Source organism: Leptosomus discolor, chromosome Z (genome assembly GCF_034619465.1).
Source record: "Leptosomus discolor isolate bLepDis1 chromosome Z, bLepDis1.hap2, whole genome shotgun sequence".
Lineage (NCBI taxonomy): Eukaryota > Metazoa > Chordata > Aves > Leptosomiformes > Leptosomidae > Leptosomus > Leptosomus discolor.
In genome coordinates this window covers 8,985,712-9,008,011 of record NC_141419.1, presented here as the reverse complement: position 1 = coordinate 9,008,011, position 22,300 = coordinate 8,985,712, and the positions used below count along the sequence as shown (strand labels likewise).

The 22,300-nt window shown below is 47.8% G+C and overlaps 2 protein-coding genes across 5 annotated transcripts in view; one reads left to right on the top strand and one right to left on the bottom strand.

The window, feature by feature from the left end:
• CAST (calpastatin) overlaps positions 1-2,521 on the top strand; it is a 29,339-nt gene extending 26,818 nt beyond the window's left edge. For all 4 annotated transcript variants that reach the window (XM_086479486.1, XM_086479485.1, XM_009949556.2 and 1 more), the window contains 2 exons: positions 209-275; positions 1,292-2,521. In XM_086479486.1, the coding sequence (XP_086335612.1) occupies positions 209-266 (58 nt within the window). In that variant the 3' untranslated portion in view covers positions 267-275; positions 1,292-2,521. The remainder of the gene's footprint in view (positions 1-208; positions 276-1,291) is intronic.
• A 2,550-nt stretch (positions 2,522-5,071) lies between these two features.
• On the bottom strand, positions 5,072-21,744 carry ERAP1 (endoplasmic reticulum aminopeptidase 1). Its single transcript, XM_086480029.1, is given in 22 exon segments — positions 5,072-5,266; positions 7,139-7,220; positions 7,329-7,469; positions 8,372-8,533; positions 9,240-9,424; positions 9,520-9,626; positions 9,629-9,675; positions 11,063-11,246; positions 11,528-11,607; positions 12,098-12,255; positions 12,699-12,776; positions 12,926-13,057; positions 13,580-13,711; positions 14,577-14,610; positions 14,612-14,688; positions 15,257-15,411; positions 15,758-15,878; positions 16,433-16,567; positions 17,846-17,984; positions 18,692-18,990; positions 18,993-19,350; positions 21,674-21,744. Coding segments are annotated over 22 exon segments (3,072 nt in total).
• Positions 21,745-22,300: the final 556 nt, after the last annotated feature.

Genomic DNA, 22,300 nt, shown 5'->3' with positions numbered 1-22,300 from the left:
TCTCTATCTGCAACAGGGTGAGTGATGGGGGAAGTGAAAACACGCCCACACAACAGAAGGGACACATGCTGTTGCTAAACTCTGTATTTCAAGTGCAGATCGTACTTGTCTGAACTGTGACTCCTGATGAGTGCCTGTCACTGTTTTTGTTTCAGACCTTAGCTTAGTTCACAGTTTCTTACTGCCTCATGCTTCTCTTGCTCCTTAGGCAAAGGGACGGTCCTCCAGCAGCCAATCTGAGAAGCAGAAAACGAGCTAAACGTTAACATTCTTGGGTGAGATTTCTTCCTCCCTCTCCTCTGAACTACCACGAAGGCGACTCACAGCCAGTGCTCCTAAAGCAAAGTTTTGCTGACAGTCTGGTGTCATTGCTTGGAGACACTGTTAGACACAACACTTGGAATGACTTTGAACTTCAGGGTCCCTGGGCAGAAAAGCCCTCATTTTTTTTCCATGGGCAGAAAAGCCCTCGTTTTTTTTCCACGCCCTTTGTGCAGTTTGTACAGAATCACTTCTCGTAGCTGAATTCCCTTGGGTTCATGTGACCGAGGGCTCCAGGGCACTTGTGCTGCTGCCTCCCTAGTAAGACCCTTTCGCAGAGCAGTGAGGACCAAGCACATCTCAACGGGTTGTTTTTACCTGTAGGGCAGCGAGCTTCTGCCGTTGTTTCTGCACGAGGCTAATTCCAGAGCAGGCTCCAGAGCCGACATAAAAAGCCTTGGGCTAAGCCAGAGGGACGGCAGGTCTCGGTGTTCTGCTCTCGGCTCTCCTGCCGCAAATACAGCCTCGTCCTGTGCGGGTGGTGTTCCACTGCCACCCTGTACATCTTGTGCTCTGCTTGATCGCACCCTTAGCGAAGGAGTAAGGGGTTGGAACCTTCCGTCATTCACCGCCCCTGGGTGCTGGACACAAGGGCTGCAGGGTTTCCTGGGGCATGGAGGAGACGCTGGGGCACGTCCACCCACACACCAGCCAGGAGGGTCGGCGTTCTGGCCCTGTAAAGAGCCCATGGAGGAGCCTCTGCGGAGCCAGCCCTGGCTCCTCTGAGAGCACCGACGCGCAGCGTGAAGGTTTGGCGGCTGCCTTCACAGGGGAGCATCGTCACTGCCTGTCTGCAGCTGTAAAGTGAGACCCCGTCTCGTTGAAGCCAGGACTCCCTGGGTCCTTTGCTGTCACTAGGGACTTAGGTTTCCGATGAGTCTTCACAGATTTATTTTGTGAATTTTTTTTTTTTTTCCAAGTTAAAGAGGATAATCACTGTTAATTTTTTTTTCCTTTTTCTTCCTCCCAGGGTCTTGGCGCACCATGTGAAACATCTTCCTTCTGTTGGCAGATAATTATTCCTGAAGAACAAAAGCTGATGCAAAAAGCATGTGGTTATTCTGGGTGGGTTTTGTACAGTGATACTTGCTGGACTTTTTTCATATTTTCTTTTTTCCCAGCAGTAGTTTAGGTGGTTTGGGTTTTTTTCCCTTAGCCATTCATTTTATCATACTCATATACTTTGACTTTTTTTTGTAATTTTCTTCAGTTTTCAGAGAGAAAGAATGCTTTATATTTGCAAGAAATATATTTCATAAATGAACAGCAATGCCAAAAAAAAAATCTGCAGACTTTTGCACATAATCTCCGCATAGTGCCTGTAAATCTCAGAAGATTTTGTATGTGCTAGCATTTTTAACGTCGCAGGGAACGCGTTCAGTATTCTGGAATATAATGAGCTTTAGTTATCCTCAGCCTGGCTGGGCAGTCATTCCTCAAGCCAGCTGCTGGTAGGAAACCATGGGTAAGCTGTGGGTAGCTAAAGAAAGAAACTGGGGATAAAGTGCTTCGTCACATGCATCTAGTAATAAAACAGCTATTTTGGATGCTGCCTTAACTGTAGTTAAAACAAGAACACACCAGATAAGGTTTTTATTTCCAATCGTATCTGTACTGTTATCTCGTAATTTAGGGAGTCTCCTGGACTGAACAAATACAAATTGTAGCGTAACAGGGACACCGTTACCACAGAAGAGGAAATAAGGAGGTACACTGCCTTAGCAGAGATCAAAGAGACGTTCAGGTCGACAGGCAGCCTTTTTAAAATTCCATTTTGCACTGTTCCTAGTCCTTGCCTCTGTCCCTCGCACTTTGGAAGGGAACGCAGAAATAGGGCGGGAGCCGGTGCTGTCGTCGTGTTCGCCTGCTCCGCCAGAGAACAGGCACGAGCAGACGCCTCTCGTACCTCCGCTGCAGACAGGGCTGTCGCGACTCAGGTCTGCCGGGTGCCTCCGTGTCTTTTCCTCTGTCTTCATCGCCTGCAGGACATTTTTTTGCACACCCATCCTCACGTACCACTTCCCCGTTTGGGTGCAGAGGGAGGGCAGACCAGTGTGTGTGCTAATAACCTGCCTCCAGTGGGGAGCGTTGCGGGCAGAGACAGCCCGGAGAGTCAAGTTGGGGATATTTAGACTTCTGACTGTACTTTGCAGTCAGTACCAAGAACCTGTGTCACACTAATAAAGTTTTTAAGACCACACGATGAGGTTCCTGACTTCTGTTACCACGGTTGCCTGAACAGGTATTGTAAGGCAAAAGAAACCCCAGGAATAATTTAAAAAAAACCAAACACTGGCATAGTAAAACTGAATGTGTTTTTAAGAAAACCCTCCAAAATACTTGTCAGTGATGCTTTGTGAAGTCCCTCACAATCTAACCAAGTGCGAGACACAGGGTTTTGCCCCTCTCCTTTGGTTTTCAAAGCTCTGTTGCAGTTAACTGGAACCACATTTAACTTGCGGAGTGAGTCCCACCATGTAGGAAAGCAGCTGAAAGATGAAGCCAGAAGCAGAAGAGTTTTTAGAAATGTGATTATTTTGCTGAAAGAATTCCAGTTACAAACGTTGTTGAGAGGCGCCACAGAGAGAGGGTTAACAGTCGTTCTGAGCCAACACAAGAAACACTTCCAGTGACAGAGGCGAGCCCTGCCCAGCCCAGCACCGCCATGCCCGTGGGCGCTCAGGGTGCCGCAGGCTGGCAGGTCAGTCTTGCCCGCTTCGGGCACACTGCCCTCACACGCATTCAAGTCCAAAATGTTCGTTGGTGTCCACTCGTAGAGCTCAACCGATGGGAGTTCCCACGTTGAGGTAAATGGCGTGAATCTGAGAAAACTCAATAACAACTCAGTGTTACTAAGCAGGGATTCTTTTTTGCGGCACCGGGCAGCACGGGGGATAGCTCCTTCTATATGTGCGCGCCCAAGCGTTAGGATTCTTGCCTTGTATTTAAGCTTTCATGTTTATTCATTACATTTCTGAGAAAAGGTTGGTTTATTCTAATTATTTCATTAACATAAGTTCCTCCCATAGTCCCGCCTCAGTCCGCCCAAGTTACGCCCCCGTTGGGGGTCTTTGGTGGTCGTTGGGGATGAAGGTCCGAGTCTTCCTCAGGGTTGAACTTTTGAACTTGTGCTGTGGCGCATGCCCTGTACCATCCTGGGTCTTTTCCAAACTGCAGGACCAGCTCTTGCTAGCTGCCCTCCCGATCTCTCCTGCTCAGCCCTTTGTGTTCCTTGAGCCCCACAGTCTAATTGGAAGATTCCACCTGGTGTCCTTCGCTTGGCGGATTCTGCTTCATTCTTATCTTTGAAGTGTTTGTTAGTCAGTCCGCAATGGATATATGCATAAGGGTTAGTACAAATCGGCCTCCCTCCCTATCTCTAAGGGCTGGTCAGCAGCACTTTTATGTAAGCCAGTTTTCTAAAAGCTAGTTAGCCATTCTTTATTACAGGCGTATCAGGCTTTGTCCTGTAGCGAGGCCCGCGGGGTGTTTGGATACACGCTGCCTAATTGATGCTTCCACAATTAAAAAGAGGCAAGAAGAGGGCTGTGGTAGGAATCTGCTTAATTTTCCCCAAAGTTGAGAAACTGAAGGTGAAGCCGTTAAAAGCAGAGAACAGCAAGGCAAATCACTGCTCCTAACAGCAAAAGAAGTGAACATGCAAAGTTCATCTAGAATCATGTAAACAAGTTTTATTTTTCATTAAATCACCTTTTCAGCTCTGAAAACACTTTAAAGCAAGCAACAGTCAGCAATTCCCGAATTGCCATGAAATGTGGCGCACATGGTGCACAGCCTATTCAGAATTCCTGTTTCCCATCACCAGTTACACAGCACAAGCATAGGGGTGAGCGGAAGGAAACTTTATTTTCTGCCCCCCTCTGTTGGAGCTTTTTGCCCTCGACAGCAGAACGCAGCAGCCTTTCTGAAGGCTAACGAGGCCGGTTTGATTTCCAGGTGAGAGAAGAGCAAGGCACAGCCCAAAGCTTACCATTAGTTCCAGGTTATGCATTTTTCGAGTCTTTGTTAAAGTTTCTGGCTGCTTCAGCGTATTGGTGGAGGAAACTGAGACAGATCAAAACCACAGAGGAAATAAATGATATGGAACCTGCCGGCCCCAGGGATTCACATTGGCAGCAAAAGGGCAGAGTTCCCAGGAGAGGGTCAGCTTTGGGGGCAGGACATCAGCAGGGGCTCAGCCCCAGCCTCAAGCCACCTCCACAACGACCTCCAGCCCTGATGGGCTACCCCAGAGCTCGCACAGGCACCCTCCTCCTCCTCCTCATTGACTTCGACAGATGCAATTTTAATTACAGTAGGGACTGTTAATTGTGTGACACTTGATCTGAGGTGCATGTTTGTAAGTTACTTTCCTGGCAACACAAACCGTAAGGATAAAGGCACTGCGAAGACGGCTTTGCTCCAGAGCATTAGTGCACCTCGGCCTCGGACAAGGCATGAGATGGCTCGGCGCTCGCAGGCGGGTGGGTTCCCTTGACTGTTCGTCTCCCTTCCTCAGAAGCGATTTATTTCAGATTTCTACCAGTCGGCCTCCCCCATGCTGTAGTTCAGCCTACAACGTTCCTTTTAAAGGTGTCACCTGGTGAGGGAGCAATGGCTGGTGTCATTCTGTCCCCAGCAAACCACAGCCACGAAAGAGGAAAATGCCGAGCAGCGGTGCTAGACTGCCCTACAGCTCCTTCCACCGCAACTGATCAATACAACTGAGCTGCCCCTCCAGCCTGAGTTTTCACAGCTTTTCAGTTATTTCTGGCAAATACAAGCAAGGTGCCTTAATGTACAGATGGTTGTTTTGCAGCCATGTTTTGACTTCCTCAAAATTTCTGTCCATCCACTGGATATTGTCTTCAATGGTTTCAATAGCTTGCTGGACACACCGAAGCCGTGCGCTTTTTTCCCCCAGAGAACTGAAGATTTCTTTCACCTGTTGACAAAAAAGGGAAAGAACAGTTGACGAAGAGGCAGCGATGTCTCTCAGGTGCACAGGAAGAGCAGGGAGACATTTGTGATACTTGAACCTGGCCCTGGGTCTTCCAGCCCCTTTTCCTCCCTCCCCAAGAGCAGTTTTGGAAAAAACTTTCTTAGCGGCTGGGTCTCACAAGCTGAGGAAGGTTACACATCCAATTATATTATAAGAAGTGCACTTTAAGGAGCCGTCACATCGCGTGTGGGGTCTGTCTGGTTCCTGCTCATTCACCGAACCCTCACAGCCATTTACGCTGTGGCAGCCATGGGCAGGACAGTAGTGTCTCAGTGTGGCTGCCACCGGGGAGACTGAGCACCCCCTGCTCCGGCTGAGGCTGCTGTGCTTCCCAACAGGCCTTTGCCCAAAGTCAGGTTAATGTCCCAGTCTGCGAGCCGAAACGGGTGTTCCTGCTGATACTGGCAACGGGCTGGGAGAGAGGCTGGACCCGGCAGCTGGTTTTACAGTAACTTGGCAGGAGTCATCTCCCTTTGCCTGCAAGCCCCTTGTTCAACCCGTTTGGAGGAGGAGCAGTTCATGGCAAAATATTTTCGGAAGCTTTCCGTACACAGGGAGGTCTGTGCCTCCCTTCAGTTTTCTAAAAAAACCCAAACCCTCTGACTCCCCCAGTGCTTGGGAAGCCACTGGTCTCCTTGAAGCCCTTGAGAATGGAGCCGCTGGAAACCTGGATGCTGCTTCCACACCTTGAGCCCACCGCATCCCCTGTGGCTGCGGCAAGTGTCGGCAGCTGCCTTCCTGGCTTTTTTTCTTTCCCTTTTTTTTTGTTAAAGGAGGCACTCCTAATCACAAGGCTCATTGTGGAAACAGTACAACCTCCAGCTTGAGTTGGTGTTAATGGCAGGCAGATACTTTCAAAAGATGCAGTGACTGTACATGTCATATAAGTTAAATACATTATTTTCTGATCATTTACCTCAATGAGTGCAACACAAGACGCAAACACCTGTGCAAAGTACAAGAGAGATACAAGCAGAGTACAAGGAAGGGAGTTCCTGGATTTCCTCTCTCATCCTTGTACTGACTTGGTGTTCAGAGACTCATACCCAAGTCCCACGGGTCCCCCAGGGAGGTGCAGCCACGTTGCTGGGTCGGACACAGAAACGTCCGTGCCACTGGCCGAGATGCTGCTATGGGCACACTCCAGGAGTCCTCTCAGACGTAAAACAAAGACCGAGAACTAAGCAGAAAGCAGCGTACAGCTCCTCGTGTTCTTTCACTTCATGTTTAATAAAGTGGCATTACTTAGGGCTGTGGTTTGCCCTAAAGCAGAAAATTTTAAACTGGCAACAAAAGCAGCAGCTTCTCAAGAGTAACTAAACCTGTGCATTGACCAGTCTGGGTTTTCCACCATCGACAGAGGTTGTGGAACAAGCAGACAAAATGATTCTCACGTATGACTTCCAGGAGCACGGAGAATTTTCCCCAGAAAGATGTATCGCTGTGGTGTATTTCTCACTGTCCTTCAGCATTTTTCTTCTGCCTGCTCAGAGAGAAGACCTACTTCTTTTTTTTTCCCTCGCTATTGTCCAGAGTGGGTAGAAAATACTAACAGAGGCAGGTAAACCATGAATGCTTTGGCAGACCAACATTCCTGCTCTGCATCCCAGCCCACTGCTTAAATGAAGAACATCCTTCTCCTTGCTGCTGACTTGATGCTCTCCCTTCACTAATGTAACTCCCCACCACTGTAATCTTTTTTCAGGGACATGATGTTCGTAACTGGTCATGCTTTTACCGTGTTAAGACTTAATCCACATTTTCACTTCAGTTCTATTACAACTGTTTTTTAAAACCAGAATCTGAATGGCTTACCTGTGCAAGCTGTGGCCTCGTCGAGTACTGACTCATCACTCCGGTGACAATGAACTCTATGGAATTCGAACCAAGTTCAAATCTGGCAAAAAAATATCACCCATACTCAGAAAACATCTGGGTTTTTTGAAAGTGGAGTTTTAAAGTACAACTGGGTAGAGAGAGTAGTAAAACAACTTAAGTTCCTTACTTTTCTACAACTTTCTCCCAATTTTCTTTTAAAAACATCCAAGCTAGATGATAGCCAGATGGGTTTTTGGCAACGTACGCAATAATATGTGGAAGATCCTGAGTTCTTATGATGTCACCCCGCAGACCTTCATCCATTAACCTGCGAATTAGTAACAGGAGTGGAAGTTGTTTAGACCAGTAGACGAAGCTGACCAAGTTACTGTTCCCTTAGTATTTGGTACTACAGTTGAGAGTTCACATTTATAAAGGTCCTGACACATCATTTCTGCTTGGTGACTTCCAACCTTTCACAACGGACTCCTCGGCCTCGTCCATCTTTCCTGTTTCACAACCACAGTTACTTGGCAGACCTGCATTCTCAATATAAAGGGTAAGAACGACGCTATGGTTTGCGCCAACTCAAGATTTCCAAATTAATAGGAACCTCGCTCTGTTCGTTCAACACCAAGTGTCCATGGAAAAGCCAGGCCTGCCTATGCCGCTCATGACTAAGGTGTCCCAACAGCAGTGCAACGCACAGCGTAAACAGCCACATTGTGAAGCAGCTGAGGTACGTCTCCGGTGACATTGGAACACAGCTAAATATGCATCCCATGCCGTCACCCCCATCAAATGGCAGAGGTCGGTTCACAGAATGCACGGTTTGAAGCACACACTTGAAAACCTCAGTGACACTCAGCTCTCTTAAAGGCAGAAAACCTCACATTTTTCTAAGAAATGCACAGCACATGTACCTATAATCAAAGCAACTACAAAGATACATGAACAAGCATCTGCCAAGCAAGGATAAGGTATCTGCATAGCTGTTGTATTGTATTTTGTCCTCATTTGCTACTGCAAACTCTGAATGCGTTCACTCCCAACACCAAAACACAGAAATGAAAAGGTCCAGCTGCTTCCTCCAACTGTATTAACTCTTGTCAAGTTTTATCCATCACGAACTTCAAAAGCTATGAAACAAGACTCTGAGTAATTCTGCTTCCTGTTCCAATGTCCATAAGTTTTCCCCAAACACATTTCTGCTCCTGTGTGACTACTTACCACTGAAGTTTGTCCTTACTCCTGCTGAGGCTGAGAGCTAATTCGATCTCCAATCTCTCTACGCTGAACGCATCCAGTCTGTATTTGCTAAGGAGGAAATCCCAGCCTTCAGGTGTCTGCGCTCCAACAGCATACACCGCCGTCTTCACGTCTGCCGGCCAGCTACAACAAGCTGAATTCCAAGTTAGTCTCCACGTCGTATTTAGGAACACGTGTAGAAACACAACCATGTCACCGTCACACATCAGCTGGCATAGCAGACAATTTATTAAAAAACTCTGGTCCCTCGGGGGTATTAGAAAGTGATCCCTGTGGCTGGGAAACACATTCTCGGTGTTCCTGCCTTGGGAACGACTTCCAGAAATTCAGGACTCCTCATTCCTTTTTTTTTTTTTTTTTTCCCCTTTATATTTGTATATTCCTTTCATGGCTATGCAAGTCAGTTACCAATGTGGTCTTGTTTGGCCTGCCCAGAACAATTGCTCAGAGACATTTTGGAGCGTGTCCCAGGGAGTTCTTATGTCATGACGAGAAACAAAAATGAGGTGAAGCTCAGGAACAGCAGTTACCTATTTTTACAGCGCGTATAGGTCGATCTTCAGACATATAAATAAGGGAACACACGTTATTTTCACTTCTCAGAACAGTTTAAAGACCCAAGTTGAGGGGTGCCACAATGCGTGTGCTAGTTTGGGCACGTGTTACGCACCGGACTGGGAAGGCACTGGGAAGCTCAAGTGTAAGATACAAAGCTACGAAGGCTCAACTTCAGCATGCGGAAAGGACTGAAGTTTAGCTGTTTTCATAAATTAACTCCAGGGTAATTAAACAGAGTATCAGAAAATACAGTAATAGTTACAGCACAGACCTCAAGGTTCCATTGGATTTCTGCCACTGTGTAAAATACCCCTTGGCTTTGTCCACGCAGGGCTGGTACTGGTGCACGCATGAAAACAGCAGGAGCAAGTGCCTGAGGAATCTCTCTGACACCGAGCCCTCATCGCTCCAAGACTGCTTGTCAACCAGGTCCTTAAACAGATTGACTATATACTCCTAAAATAAGGTAGCAATACAGATAAGATAAATTTTAGAGTGCATTTTGCAGGGTACAGGCAGAGTTAGAAAGTTCTAGATACTTAAAACGTTACCTTTAACTGTTTTTCTGTACCTTCCATATCCCTCCGCTCCATGAGCCTGTATACAGGAATCAGTTCATTCATACCCTGGAGTACGGGCATGATTTGTCTTTCATGTTCAGGTATAAAGTTAAATCAAAAGCTTTGGAAATTGACAGTTTTTCTATCCTAAGGAAGTAGAAGAGAGGGGACAAAACAAGTTACAATTAAAAGCAAAATCCAAACCAAATGTTTTTCGGAAGACTATACAAATAGGAAAGACCTAAAGGTATTTCCAAATCCCTTCTAGCTTTGCTCTTTGATGTGAAATGCGGCTGAGGAGGTACATAAGCTATGAAACCTAACATTTAATCTTCAAACTGCAAAAGGGACTGCAAGAGAACGATTTGGAAAGATCGACCTTTTCCCCCCGTCTCCCATGTGCCAAGGTTATCCCAGCACAGCCTCTCCCTCTTGCTCTCTCCCCACTTTTCCTTTTGCTCTTCAAACCGCATACCAACAGAAGGAATCCAAAGACTGAGATCATTTCCTTAGCAATGCTCTCCTAGCTCGACATGGAGGTATTGAGCCCACAGTAAACCTCAAAGCTACAGTCCCAACTGCTTCTTCGCTGTCTTTACCTGACTTTGCAAACCACCTTCTGCCTCTGCCAGGATACATCTTGGCGGTTTCTTCCAACAGCAGAGAAAACTTTTCTCACTCTCCCTGTTCATTTTCTCATCCTTCTGCGAAACCTTTTTTCTCCTTCCTTTCCATGTCAGCTCCCTGCACACGTTCTTCTTTTGTCCTCACTCACCTGCCTCCTCTCCTTCAAAACACAAGTATGTAGAAAACGAACCCTGTTTTACCCAATTTGCATCCCTAATTGTCCCTCCTTCCTTCCTTCTCTAAGCTCCTCGAACACACTGAGCAATCTTTCTGCACTCTCACCTTTTCAAAGTAGGAAGCCCTTTTTTCTGCCGTCCAAAGAAAAGTCTTGACTAGCCCTGCTGACACTGCCTTGTGAGCTGCCACCTCAAATTCATACAGCCTTAACCATGTTGAAGCTCTCCCCACCACCCTCTTGCTGGAACGCCGCAAGCTCAGACCAGGAATTATTTCTGTTGATTCCTTCTCTGCGCCAGGCTGTGCACAACGGTTTGCAAAGCCCCTCTGAGACACAGCCTTGTCTAACTCATCCACAGCGCTAAGACTAACCATGAGCATAATCGCATCACATCTTTATGACTGTAATAGCCTTGCTTCTATGCTGACGAGTGGCACCAGTATCTTTCCAGGTGCAAAGACATTATCCCAGTCCACCACTTCACACTGGCATCCTTCCGTTAGCGTGTCTTCACTGAACACTACATGTTTCAATAAATAGGCTTAAATAAACCCACTACAGTGAAGAGAAGTCCTGGTTTTATATGCTGTAAGCAAGAAAAGAATCTGCTGTCCATCTATTTACAGACATAATGAACGCTACATACACTATCAACACGTCCTTCCTCAGTGGTACACACTCATAAACACAGAGTTGGTGTTTTTTTCGGACTTGGGCAGAAGGCCTTACCTCACGAGCTGGAATACGTTGTTAATGAGACTTGCTCTGTCCTTGCTGCTAGTCACAATATGGTTCTCCTTCAAAAGGTTAATGAGACGATGCCATCCATCGCCTTCGTAGTGTACAAGGTAATATCCGTTCATGTCCACATTGAATTTAACCCACTCCACCTCTTCCAGAAGGATAATGACATCTGGAAACAAAAACGTAACTCCTTTTTTTCTCAGTGATTCCAACGCTTCCTAGCACTATACCAAATAATACTCTTACTCTCATTTCAGCTATTTAAGAAACACAGTAAAATGGTTTCTGAATGTATTAAGAGATCATTGTAGTGACTTTACTGAGCTGACAAAAATTTGCTCCTCTGGCATCAGTAGCTGCAGTTCCCTGTTCTGCAAAAAAACCTTCAAAACCGGAGGCTTGCAAACAAACTTTGAATAAATTGATCACCTAATCAGTCAAAGAAATTACCTGCTTTAGTTGTCATCAAAAATCTCTGAAGGGTGTCAGATTTACTGGTATGGTAGGTGAGTAGAATGTGCCGCAAGTACCTGTTGCAAAACAGAAGTGCTTAGTTTAATGCAAGAACTTTGCAGAAGCTTCTCCAACCTGCCCCAGTCCAACCGCCGAGTACCATCGTGGCCCACACAGTAACACCAGCGGCTGCACTTGCGCCTCTGAGCGCCGTGCAGGCCCAGACGCACCTAGCTAGCGTTCACGTAGCTGCTCGGGGGATCACCATCACTGAAGCTGCGACACTATGAACCTTCCAGCCCAGTTCCACCCGCACATCTCCAGTGCAGGCTCACCCAGCCCTCCCAGCCACTGCAGCTCTGCAGCTCCTGGCACCTCGGGCAGGCACGCAGCGTCCAACAGGGCCTACGAGTACTACTGATCCTGAGCTACACAGAGAAAGACTCAAGACCACACAGCTCAGGGAGCAGTCCTCAGGAAACAACAGTCAAAGCTCTTATCGTGCAGGACTGTTGGCCATAGCAGAGTATTTCGGTTTGCCTGCTGAGATTTCCCCCTTTTGTTTACCCTGGGGATGAAGGAGAATCTGCTCCCTTCCCGTAGCACTCCTGCTGCAGGTAGACGTTCTTCCCTCTCACCGTGACAGTTACGAGGGGAAAGCCTTTTTGCAGCGTCCAAGTGTCCATCATTACCCTCACATCAAGAGTCTCTCCTTTAGTCCAGTGCTGGTTTTTAGCAAGGGAAAGAGAAGACATGTAAGGAGGAAGGCGGGAGTACATGGACAGTGAAACAGCGACGGGCACGTAAGAACTCCGTACAAGCTGCTGGGTGTTTGTGAGCTCTACATAGGTATGTTTAGACTGGATGTCATGACATCTCCAGCCACTTTTTCTTGTGGATGCTTTCATATAGTTAATGACATCTCTTGAAGTACTGCTGGTCTTCAGTCAGCCCTGGGCACTGGGGTAGGATTTCTGCCCCCTCTCAGAAAAACCAGACTTCCAGCGGAACTGAAGAAACTTACGCTCTCCCTAGAACCATGCTCAAGTGGCACCGAATGTTTTGGGAAGGCGCACCAATCAATGCCACAGAACAGAGTAGTAACCTGAGGGGACACAGGTACGTGTCAAACTCCCAAATACTGATAGGTAAAAGCCCAGATGCTTACGGCACTTGAAGATGACTGGTGGCTTCTTCAGCAAAAACCTTGTAGTTCGTTCTGGTCAGCACCTACTGTAGGGCAAATCTGAAAGGAAAAACAAAAAAGGTTTGGTCATCTCTCTTTGATGCCATAATCATTAGTACTGGTCAGAGTCTTCAGTAATATACTAGAGACACGTTATTCACGAGAAGTTACGGAAGTTGAAGAAAACCAAGAGGATAAGGAATGCTTGCATTTGTCATGGTGTCCCACAAGTCTTCACTTTTTGTATTCTGGTAGCTGTATTTCTGCAGGTACTGCACAAGTCCAGCTTTAAACACATCAGCAGTCAGGTAGTCCCTCAGCATATTTAATACACAAGATCCCTGGAAAAAAAAGAGTGACAAAGTGTTTACAAAACTACTCCTTAGCTGGCAAGATGCTCGTTTCAGGAAAACTGCAGCATGCCACTAACCTACGTAACAGTTCACTTTGGTAGGTCTCTGATCAAAAAAATAATTGGGTTTTATGTATATTGACACAGTACTTTGATTTGTTCTGATCACTACTCTTAAAAATATCTCTGATGGAGTAAGTTATTATATCCTAATTACTGTACAAGCCAGCACCACATAATGCTCCAGCAAAAAATGTTCCTTGGGTTAAAAACCCACAAAATGATTTAAGACTAAACTCACACAGAACGGACGGAAGTAAAGGCTTCCTCGTTTGAGAAATGGCAACTTCCATTTGAATCCCCGCAGGCGTTCTGGACCAGGAACTATTCAAGTCATAACACCATTAACACCATGTGCCTGAGACATCTTATATGTGGGGGTGAAATCAGGGGAGTGCAATTGTATTGGACAAGCAGAACAACGGGAATCAGCAGCAGTTTTGTATTTTACCTTGTTGTAAGAAACACCATCAAACATTTCTAAAATTTGAGCTGGATCTTCCACAGGAGTAGAGATAGGGTGGGACGAATTTCATGCATCCACCTCCATGGCATCAAAACACCTCCCTAAGAAATAGTCTTCCTAATAGGAGGCTAAACCAAATATTACTAATAAATTTTGCCCAGTGACCACTGAGCCCCTATTCATTCACTTTTCAGTCCATTCCACATGTTCTTTAAATCATACCAAGAAAGCAAAACAACTTTCTTTTTATTCCAGAGCATAAAAAGCCCCAAAACAGTAATACAGACAGCCAAAGGAGTTCTAGCGTCCTGAACTAACTGAAATGGCTGGTCTAGTGGAAGATGTCCCTGCTCTCTGCAGAGGGAGGCTCACTAAATGACCTTTAAAGGTCCTTTCCAACCCAAACCATTCTGTGATCCTCTTCTATGATTCTAAATAGCTGAGCTAGTGAAACTTAGAAATAACTCCAAAAAGACACCCGCACATTCCAACGGTTTGATGACAGAGTGGTCACTAACCATAAAACAAATTTAAAAAAAAAAAAAAAGAAGGTGAATTTCCCTGTTATCATGACTCTGTAGTGCTATGGCAAAATCCTGACCAGATGCATTGTTCATCTCACTTTGGTAGAAAATTTCATTTATTGGACCTGTGCTAAAGCTAGCAGAAGGACTTTAGTGTTTTCAAGTCTGACCCTATTTGATGAAATAAGAGAAAATAATTTCTTTACATTTTTGGAAGTCTAGAAAGTCTTTAAAAAAGAATACATTTTCACTGCAATCATTAACTTCCATCATAAGTCCCTGAAAATATTCACATATAGTTAAATCAACATTCCTGCCCTTCAGAGTTAACATCAGATAATCCTCTCAAACAGAAATTTAGAAGTCATTCACAGCACAAATCTGCTTGAACTTTATCCTGACTAATTAGCGGATTTAGAAGGCAGTTATAAAATAAAAACACAGTAACTGCTGCTCACAACTCTCAGTTCTGGATGGGCAATGTTGACTGATGAGCTCCATGAACTTCGCAAACCCTTCATTCAACCACAGATCGTTCCACCACTCCATGGTAACGAGGTTGCCAAACCACTGCAGGAGAAAAAAAAAAAAAAGGCACTTCTGAGATTAAATATGCAATTTATCACAAAAGCTGGTACTGACCTGGGTGAAACTGCATTTGTAATATGCTACTGACCTCGAAGGGACCTTCTTTTAGTGATACAGCTTGCTCCGGCCTCTTCCCCTTACATTTCTGGTTTTCATAGCAATATGCTAAAACACTGGCTTCCACTCACCTTCCAAGAAACCACGTTTGGCAGGAGAGCCACACAGGAAACAGCTAACCCTTCCAAACTTTCCTGCCTCTGTTTTGGTGCACTGCAATTAATTTCAAGGGCTGGCAATGGTGCAAAGGCCCCGCAGCACTGGAGCTGCTGAACTGAACAAAGACACTGATGCTTGCAGCCCCCTGCGTCCATGCAGCCTGCCAGGACTCCTCCACCAGCAACGGTCCCCGTGATTCACCAACGAGCACCCTCAAGCCAAAGCAGCTCTTTTCAGCTTCTACCTCCAAGATCCCCTGCCACCCACGCAGCACCCATCAACCCCGACCCCTCCGCAGGCCCACTCAGACTCCTTATTCTTCCCCGAATCTCACCTGATGAGCCAGCTCGTGGGCTATTACCATAGTAATCCAAAGTTTAGAAGACGCTGAGGACTTTTCAGGGTCATACAACAATGCAGATTCCTGGTACGTGGTCAGTCCCCAGTTTTCCATAGCGTCAGACTGAAAATCAGGTATAGCTGCTAAATCTAGACAAAAACCATTAAAGTTGTACTAGTATCATTTTACTCAAGAAAGAACTCACTCACCCGCTCCTCCCACTCTATGACTACTCCCACACAGGCACACGTATCACATATGCTCTTAAATACCATAGCAAAAACGTACTTTAAAACAAAGTTTTAGGCAAAAGACAAGGACTTTTAGTTCCCAGTGGAGCTTTTTAGTCTGCCCTTAAGTTCTGCAAAGCAGTCAGTTTAAAAGCCTGTGAGCCCAGCCTGGCCCTGCCTTAATACTCTAAATTACTGATTTTGTGCTGTTTTACTCTCTGTGCTTAATAATGTTCTCGAATACATTAGGTTATTTAACACTTACCTTGTTTAGGTAAAGGATATGGAATGCTGAATTAATCCTCATAGAAGTCTAAAAGTTTCACTGCCGCATCCAACGCATAACTGGCTTGGTTGACCTTGTCTGGCACCATGTACACAGAAATCTACAGCAGATGAGCAGCAGCACTTCAGTACCAGCACCAAAAGCTGACAGAAGTCGTTCTTTATCGAATGACCATAAAAAGGGAAACCAGAGCACACACCTAACACTTCTCATACAGGAGTTATTAAAACATTTGCAGAAAAATGTTATCAGAATCAGGGATACGAGTCCTAAAACTTGGCCACCGGAACCACTATGCCCCTACAAAGACTTCTGCAATTTCCACCCCTAGACCTTAAGAGTCGTTCAACTGACACAGCTTTATTTGAGTGCTCGTTCTCCATGAAAACTGTATTTCATTTGCCTTTAATTGTATGACCTTATGTGAAACAAACCATGTTACCAATGCATAGAAAGCAAGCCCGTTACCAAAAACTTCAGAAACTAATAAAGCTCTGAAGGGAAACCAATAATCTAATTACAAAACCAACTTCTTTCTCTCCTTTTGTTCCTGTAAAAAGTCAAGATATCCAGTGACTTAACTGAAAAGTAAACCATTATGTGTTCATACAGACTTAAATACAAAAGAGCTCTCAGAAAATGAAGCAGAGTTACCTTAACTCCATGATCAGTTATTTTGCTGATGGATTTAAAATCCGAAACAATAAAGGCCACGAGATACGTGCTCATCTTGACAGTGGTACCAAAATGGTCCTCAACGAGCCAGGGAGTCAGATTCACAGACTTCACCTAAAAACCGAGCACAGCTCACCACCCAGTGGCTCTACCTGTGAGGACCCCAGCACCAACAGTCGCGTTTCTTCTCAGTTTATAGGTACTACGTTTTAAAGACACCACGTTTTAAAGGCAGTACATTACGTTTCAACGATACTGCATTTCAAAGAAAGACAGGAAAGAAGTCACCCCCATGCCCACTCTTCCACACAGAGCACGGAAGCACGCACGTGTGTATGTATGGGCAGTAACTCATAACCATTACTTCTACACTGCTAAAACCAGAAAAATGAAAACCCTGTTCAGTGCTTCGGCTCTGTTGTGTCTGCCAGCAGACCGATCCAAGTCACCTCACACAACTTCGGCTGATGAGAACTGGTACGAATCTCAGCAGCCGTTCTCACACACGAGAGAAACGGACTCCTCCAAATCGCAACTCGGTTACCGCAGATACCTAGTTTGGTGTAAGAGGACTCACGTGTTGGAGGTGTCCGTTTCCCCCTCTTGGTTACAGCAGCCTTAGCTAACTCACTCACACCTGGAACACGTTTAGCCACACAATGGTAACACCGGCGCCCACTCCTTATTCATTATTTTACCCATTTATCTACAAAAGAACTCATTTTTTTTTACCAACTTTCAAAATGTTCCATTTTTGAAAGGTACTTGGGCGGGCCATGGAGGGTGCTGTTCCTTCATTTATAAGGGTTAGTTTCCTTGCAAACCAGAAAGTACGGAAGAAATTATGAAAAATCTCTTGTACCCGAAGCAAGATCAAATGTACAGACCTAGTTCACTCAATAGATGTGTACGTATCTATAATCGCCAACAATATTTGTAGCTATTACACGTACAGCCCTTTCACTCAGAAGTTTTTCTGAAGTCCAAAGTTGGTTGCTTTTTTTTTAACAGAGAAGGTCCTGCCTATCTGACAAGTTAATACAGAGGAATCGTGTATTTATTCATACATATTTCATCATTAATCTTAAAATCAAAGATCAACATGAAAAGCATTCTGTGAGTAAAATAAAGATTAAGGAGACTACATTGTGCTGCCCATTCTCACACCTCTGCTGAGAAGCAGGAACCCACACAACGCATCTATTTCTTCATTCCTTTCCAACCTTGAGGCAAGACCACCCGCAACAGCACCACACACTCTCACCAAAGGACTGCGGTAGGGTTCAGACCACCGTTGCCATTAACAGTAATTGCCAGGACGTCTTGTTCTCCTTTGCTTTCCCGTTTCAAAGATCGTCAATCAACAGCACATCGTTAAAAGTATCCACCTACAATTGGCATATTGGACAGTGCAACGTGCTTCGGTTCCCTCCTAATCTTAATGGAAAACGTGGCTTTGAAGGCCGGCTCATGAAAACACGGGAAGGCCATTCGTGCAGCCGTCGGCTCAAACTGTGTTGCTGCAAGCACTCTAAGTGGGGAAAAAAAGCAAGGGTTTTGGTCACATACCTTCCTATGCGCAGTGTTCACACACACACACGCCCCCCAATATGTGAAAACGGAGCAATTTCACCTTTACAAATTAACTACAGGTACCAGGTTGAGGGAGGTGATTCTCCCCCTCTGCTCTGCTCTGGTCAGACCCCACCTGCAGTGCTGCATCCACCTCTGGGGCCCCCAGCACAAGACAGGCATTGACCTGCTCAAGTGGGTCCAGAGGAGGCTACGAAGATGCTGACGGGACTGGAGCAGCTCCCCTGTGAGGGCAGGCTGAGAGAGTTGGGGTTGTTCAGCCTGGAAAAGGCTCTGGGGAGACCTTAGAGCGGCCTTTCAGTGCTGAAAGGGAGCTGCAGGAAAGGTGGGGAGGGACTTTTGGTCAGGGAGCGCGGTGATGGGATGAAGGGTAACGGTTTCAAACTGAAAAAGGGCAGATTTAGGTTAGACACAAGGAAGACATTCTTCCCTGTGAGGGTGGTGAGGCAGTGGCACAGGCTGCCCAGAGAAGCTGTGGCTGCCCCCTCCCTGGCAGTGCTCAAGGCCAGGCTGGACGGGGCTGGGAGCAACCTGGTCTGGTGGAAGGTGTCCCTGCCCATGGCAGGGGGTTGGAACTGGATGAGCTTTAAGGTCCCTTCCAACCCAAACCGTTCTGTGATTCTGTGACTGCGAGTCGACGATTACCTGAGTTCTCCCTCCGGGGTCCTGTAGGTGCTTTTATAAAAGCCATGGAAGGACTCAGAGAGGTTTGAGAGGTACTGGACGCTGAGTGTGTAGTTGTGCCCGGCCTGCAGCGGCTCGGCGGCGAGGAGAGCCACCTGCTCCAGGGCCTGGTGCTCCAGCACCCGCGCCGCCCACGCCCCACCGCCGCCCCCGGCCTCGACGGCAGCCCCAGTGACGCGCAGCCTCTTGCCGTGCAGGACGACGGCGTCGGTCTGCTGGGTGACCGTGACCTCTATGGCGGCGGTGCCCGCGAAGGTCACCTCAGGGTGGTGAGGTTCGGGTGGATGAGGAGGTGGTAACGCAGCGGGACGACGTGCTGGAGGAGCCTCACCGCGTCCCGGGGGAACCGCTCGCCGCCCCGCTCCCCGCCGAAAGCCAAGGCCACGCTCAGCAGCCCCGCCGCCACGGCGGGAGACGGGCCTGAGGGCGGCGGGAAGAAGAAACCCCCGGCGGGCAGAAACCGCCGGACTCCCCGCGACCGGGCACAGCCCTGGGGCAGGCGGCACGGCGGCGCAGCCGCCCTCCGCCCGCTACCTGCCGCCGGCCCCCGGCCCCGCTGCCACCAGCGCCGCCGCCGCCAGAGACCGAAAGCGAAAGCTACAACGTTCCCCTGTCCCGGCCTGGCGCTGAGGCGCGGGGAGTGGAGCCCGGCCAGGCCCTCTGGGACCGGCAGCCCCGGCCTTCACCGCCCCCCTCCCCGGGCGGGGGAACCCGCCCCCGGCGGGCTCGTAACGGGGCCGCGGCGCGGCCTGGGAGCTGGAGCCGCCCGGGGAGGGGGCCGAGGAGGCGCATCCACGTGTGTGGAGTGCGCGGTAAGCGCCAGGGCGGAGGGTAGAGAGGGGTACGGGGGTCAGAGGTGCTGGGGTGTAGCGGCGGTCCCTTCGCCGAGGAGCGAAAGGCGAGCGAGGCCTTGGGTCTGGGGGCGGCGCTGGTTCTCTTCGAGGCTATAGCCGTGACTCGGGAAGGGGCTACTGGGAGCGGCTGACAGCACTGGGTTCTAGTCTATCACAGACAGTTCTTTTCTTCATCTTGTCCTTCACATGCAGCACCGTTCCTGTTAAGACTCGACGCTAAGGACTGCTGTGCCAAGCACCGTGTGTGAACAGGCTTTGGACACAGCAGGATCTGGTGGAATACTACACCGGAGGTAAGGCAGTGCGTTTACATCCAATTAGTCAATTTTATTGTAAACGAGCTCCGTAATAAAATCTACACCGTACACGTCCATCAGAAAATCTCCAGGGCAGCCATTCTCACGGCCGTGAGGACCGTCCTGTGGGATTTGTGTGGCGTGAGCAGACAGGCAGGGAACAAACCTGGGACTCAACTTCTCCCTTTTTCTTTTCTTTCCCCTTCTCTTCCTCTGTCCCCACTCAGCACAAATGCTGTTGGGGCAAAACCATCTTTCAGTACCTCAGCCTCCTCCACGTGGGCTGTCACCAGCTCTCCTGCCCTATTTCTGAGGGGAGGGAGGTTGTGGGGGGTGCACATTCTTCCTTTTCTGGCCAACTCACCTGTGGAAGCCAGTCTTACTGTTCTTTGCATCCCGCTGACAAATTCAGCTTGCAACTGTGCCTTGGCCTTCCTAACCCCAAACAGGCAGCATCCCTATACTCTTCCCAGGATATCTGCTTCCAGTGCCTGGGCATTTCTTCCTTTAGTTGGACCAGGAAGTCCTTACTGGGCCATGCTGGTCTCCTGACCTCCTCGCCCCATTTCTTACACGTGCAAAGCGAGAGCACTTGTGCTCTAAGAGAATGTCCTTAAAGAGCTGCCAGCCCTCTTCAGCTCCTCTGGCCATGAGGGGAGTTTCCCTGGGGGTCTGTCCTGGTTTAACTCCAGCCAACAACTAAGCACAGTTGTCTACATTTAGCTGGTATCCAGTGCTAAACTATGACAGTTGCCCTGTCACCCAGCAACCCCTCACCAGCCAGAAAGGGGCATCAGGACAAGGAGAGGAGACCCCTTGGGTTGAAGCAAAAACAGATTTAATGAAACAGCACCAAGACCTACAAAGGTGTTCAGCCAAATGAGTATCCAGTCATCACAGTCAACAGGAGAGCAGTCCTCAGGAGCAGGGAGAGGCCAGAGGAGGAGGAACAGCAACCACCCCAGCCAGAACCCTGCAGGGACCCCACAGGAGCTCTCTCTCCTCAGCAAACCTTCCACCTTTATAATGACCATGACATTATGGGATGGGCTACGCCTGTAGCTCACTCAGGTCAGCTGCCCTGGCTGGCTCCAAGCTGCCAATGGCCTGCCTAGCATGGCTGGGCTGTGATTCTGTCCAGGCAAACCAGCACAACCACACAGCCACTCGCTCACTCCTCCTCCCCGGGCAGGGGAGGAGGAACGGGGAAAAAAACCCTAAAACTTGTGGGTTGAGATAAGAAGAGTTTAATAATGAAAATAAAATACAATAATAACAATAATAAATACAATCATAATACTAGAAACAAAAAGGAGTATAACAAAAGGAGAGAAATAAAGCCCAGGGAAAGACAAGCGATGCACAAGGCAATTGCTCGCCACCCGCTGACCGATGCCCGAGCAGCGATCCACCCCTCCCGGCCAAGTCCTCCCCACTTTATACACTGGGCATGACGCTCTGTAGTATGGAATATCCCCTTGGCTAGGTCAGGCTGGCTGTCCTGGCCATGCTCCCCCCAGCTCCCTGGGCGCCTCCTCACTGGCAGAGCATGGGAAACGGCAAAATCCTTAACTGAGGATAAGCACTAATTAGCAACAACTAAAACATCAGTGTGTTATCAACGTTATTGTCATACTAAATCCAAAACACAGCACCGAACCCTCTACCAGGGAGAAAATTAATTCTATCCCAGCTGAAACCAGGACAGGGTCCCACCCACTAATTCCTTAAACAACTGAAAGTTTGCTCTCCTAAAACTCAGGTTCTGACTCTACTCTTCACCTGGCCCGTACCCCTCAAGACTGGATTCCACCAGGCCACAATCACTGCAGCCAATCTTGGCATCGCTAATTAGATCATCCATGCTGATGATCAACAGGTCCAGTGTGGGAGAATAACGTAAGATTGGCGAGGAGGATTGTAAACATGCTCAAGTGACTTGCAGCTGGGGAGTAGAAAAACACATCTATCACACCAACTGTTTTTTTAGTTCTGTGTGTTTAACAAGTAGAACATCTGCGTTCAGGTAATGTAGGCCTGTGATGGACTCGAAGGCACTTTATCAAACATTCCCAGATACTGCGCTGCCTGCTGAGCTCCTCTTGAAACATAGATGCTTGTGTGAAGAGTTCTTCTAGCTAGGCATACGTGCAGCTGTGAGATCCACCCCTGCCATCAGAGGCTTCACTGCAGTGCCAGGAACGCTCTGAGGGACATGGCCCGCACTGGGCCCGCACCAGAGCAGAGAGAACAGGCACGGAGGAAGGAGCTGTGGAAGGGAACAGCGAGGAACAAGGAGCGGCAGAGAGAGACCACAGTGGTCCGACCCCAGCCAGCAGTGCCACTGGCCTCTCGCACAGGGGCAGAGGGACCTGCAGTCATAACTAGAGGCCTGGAGACAGGGAAGGAGGTGGCTGGGT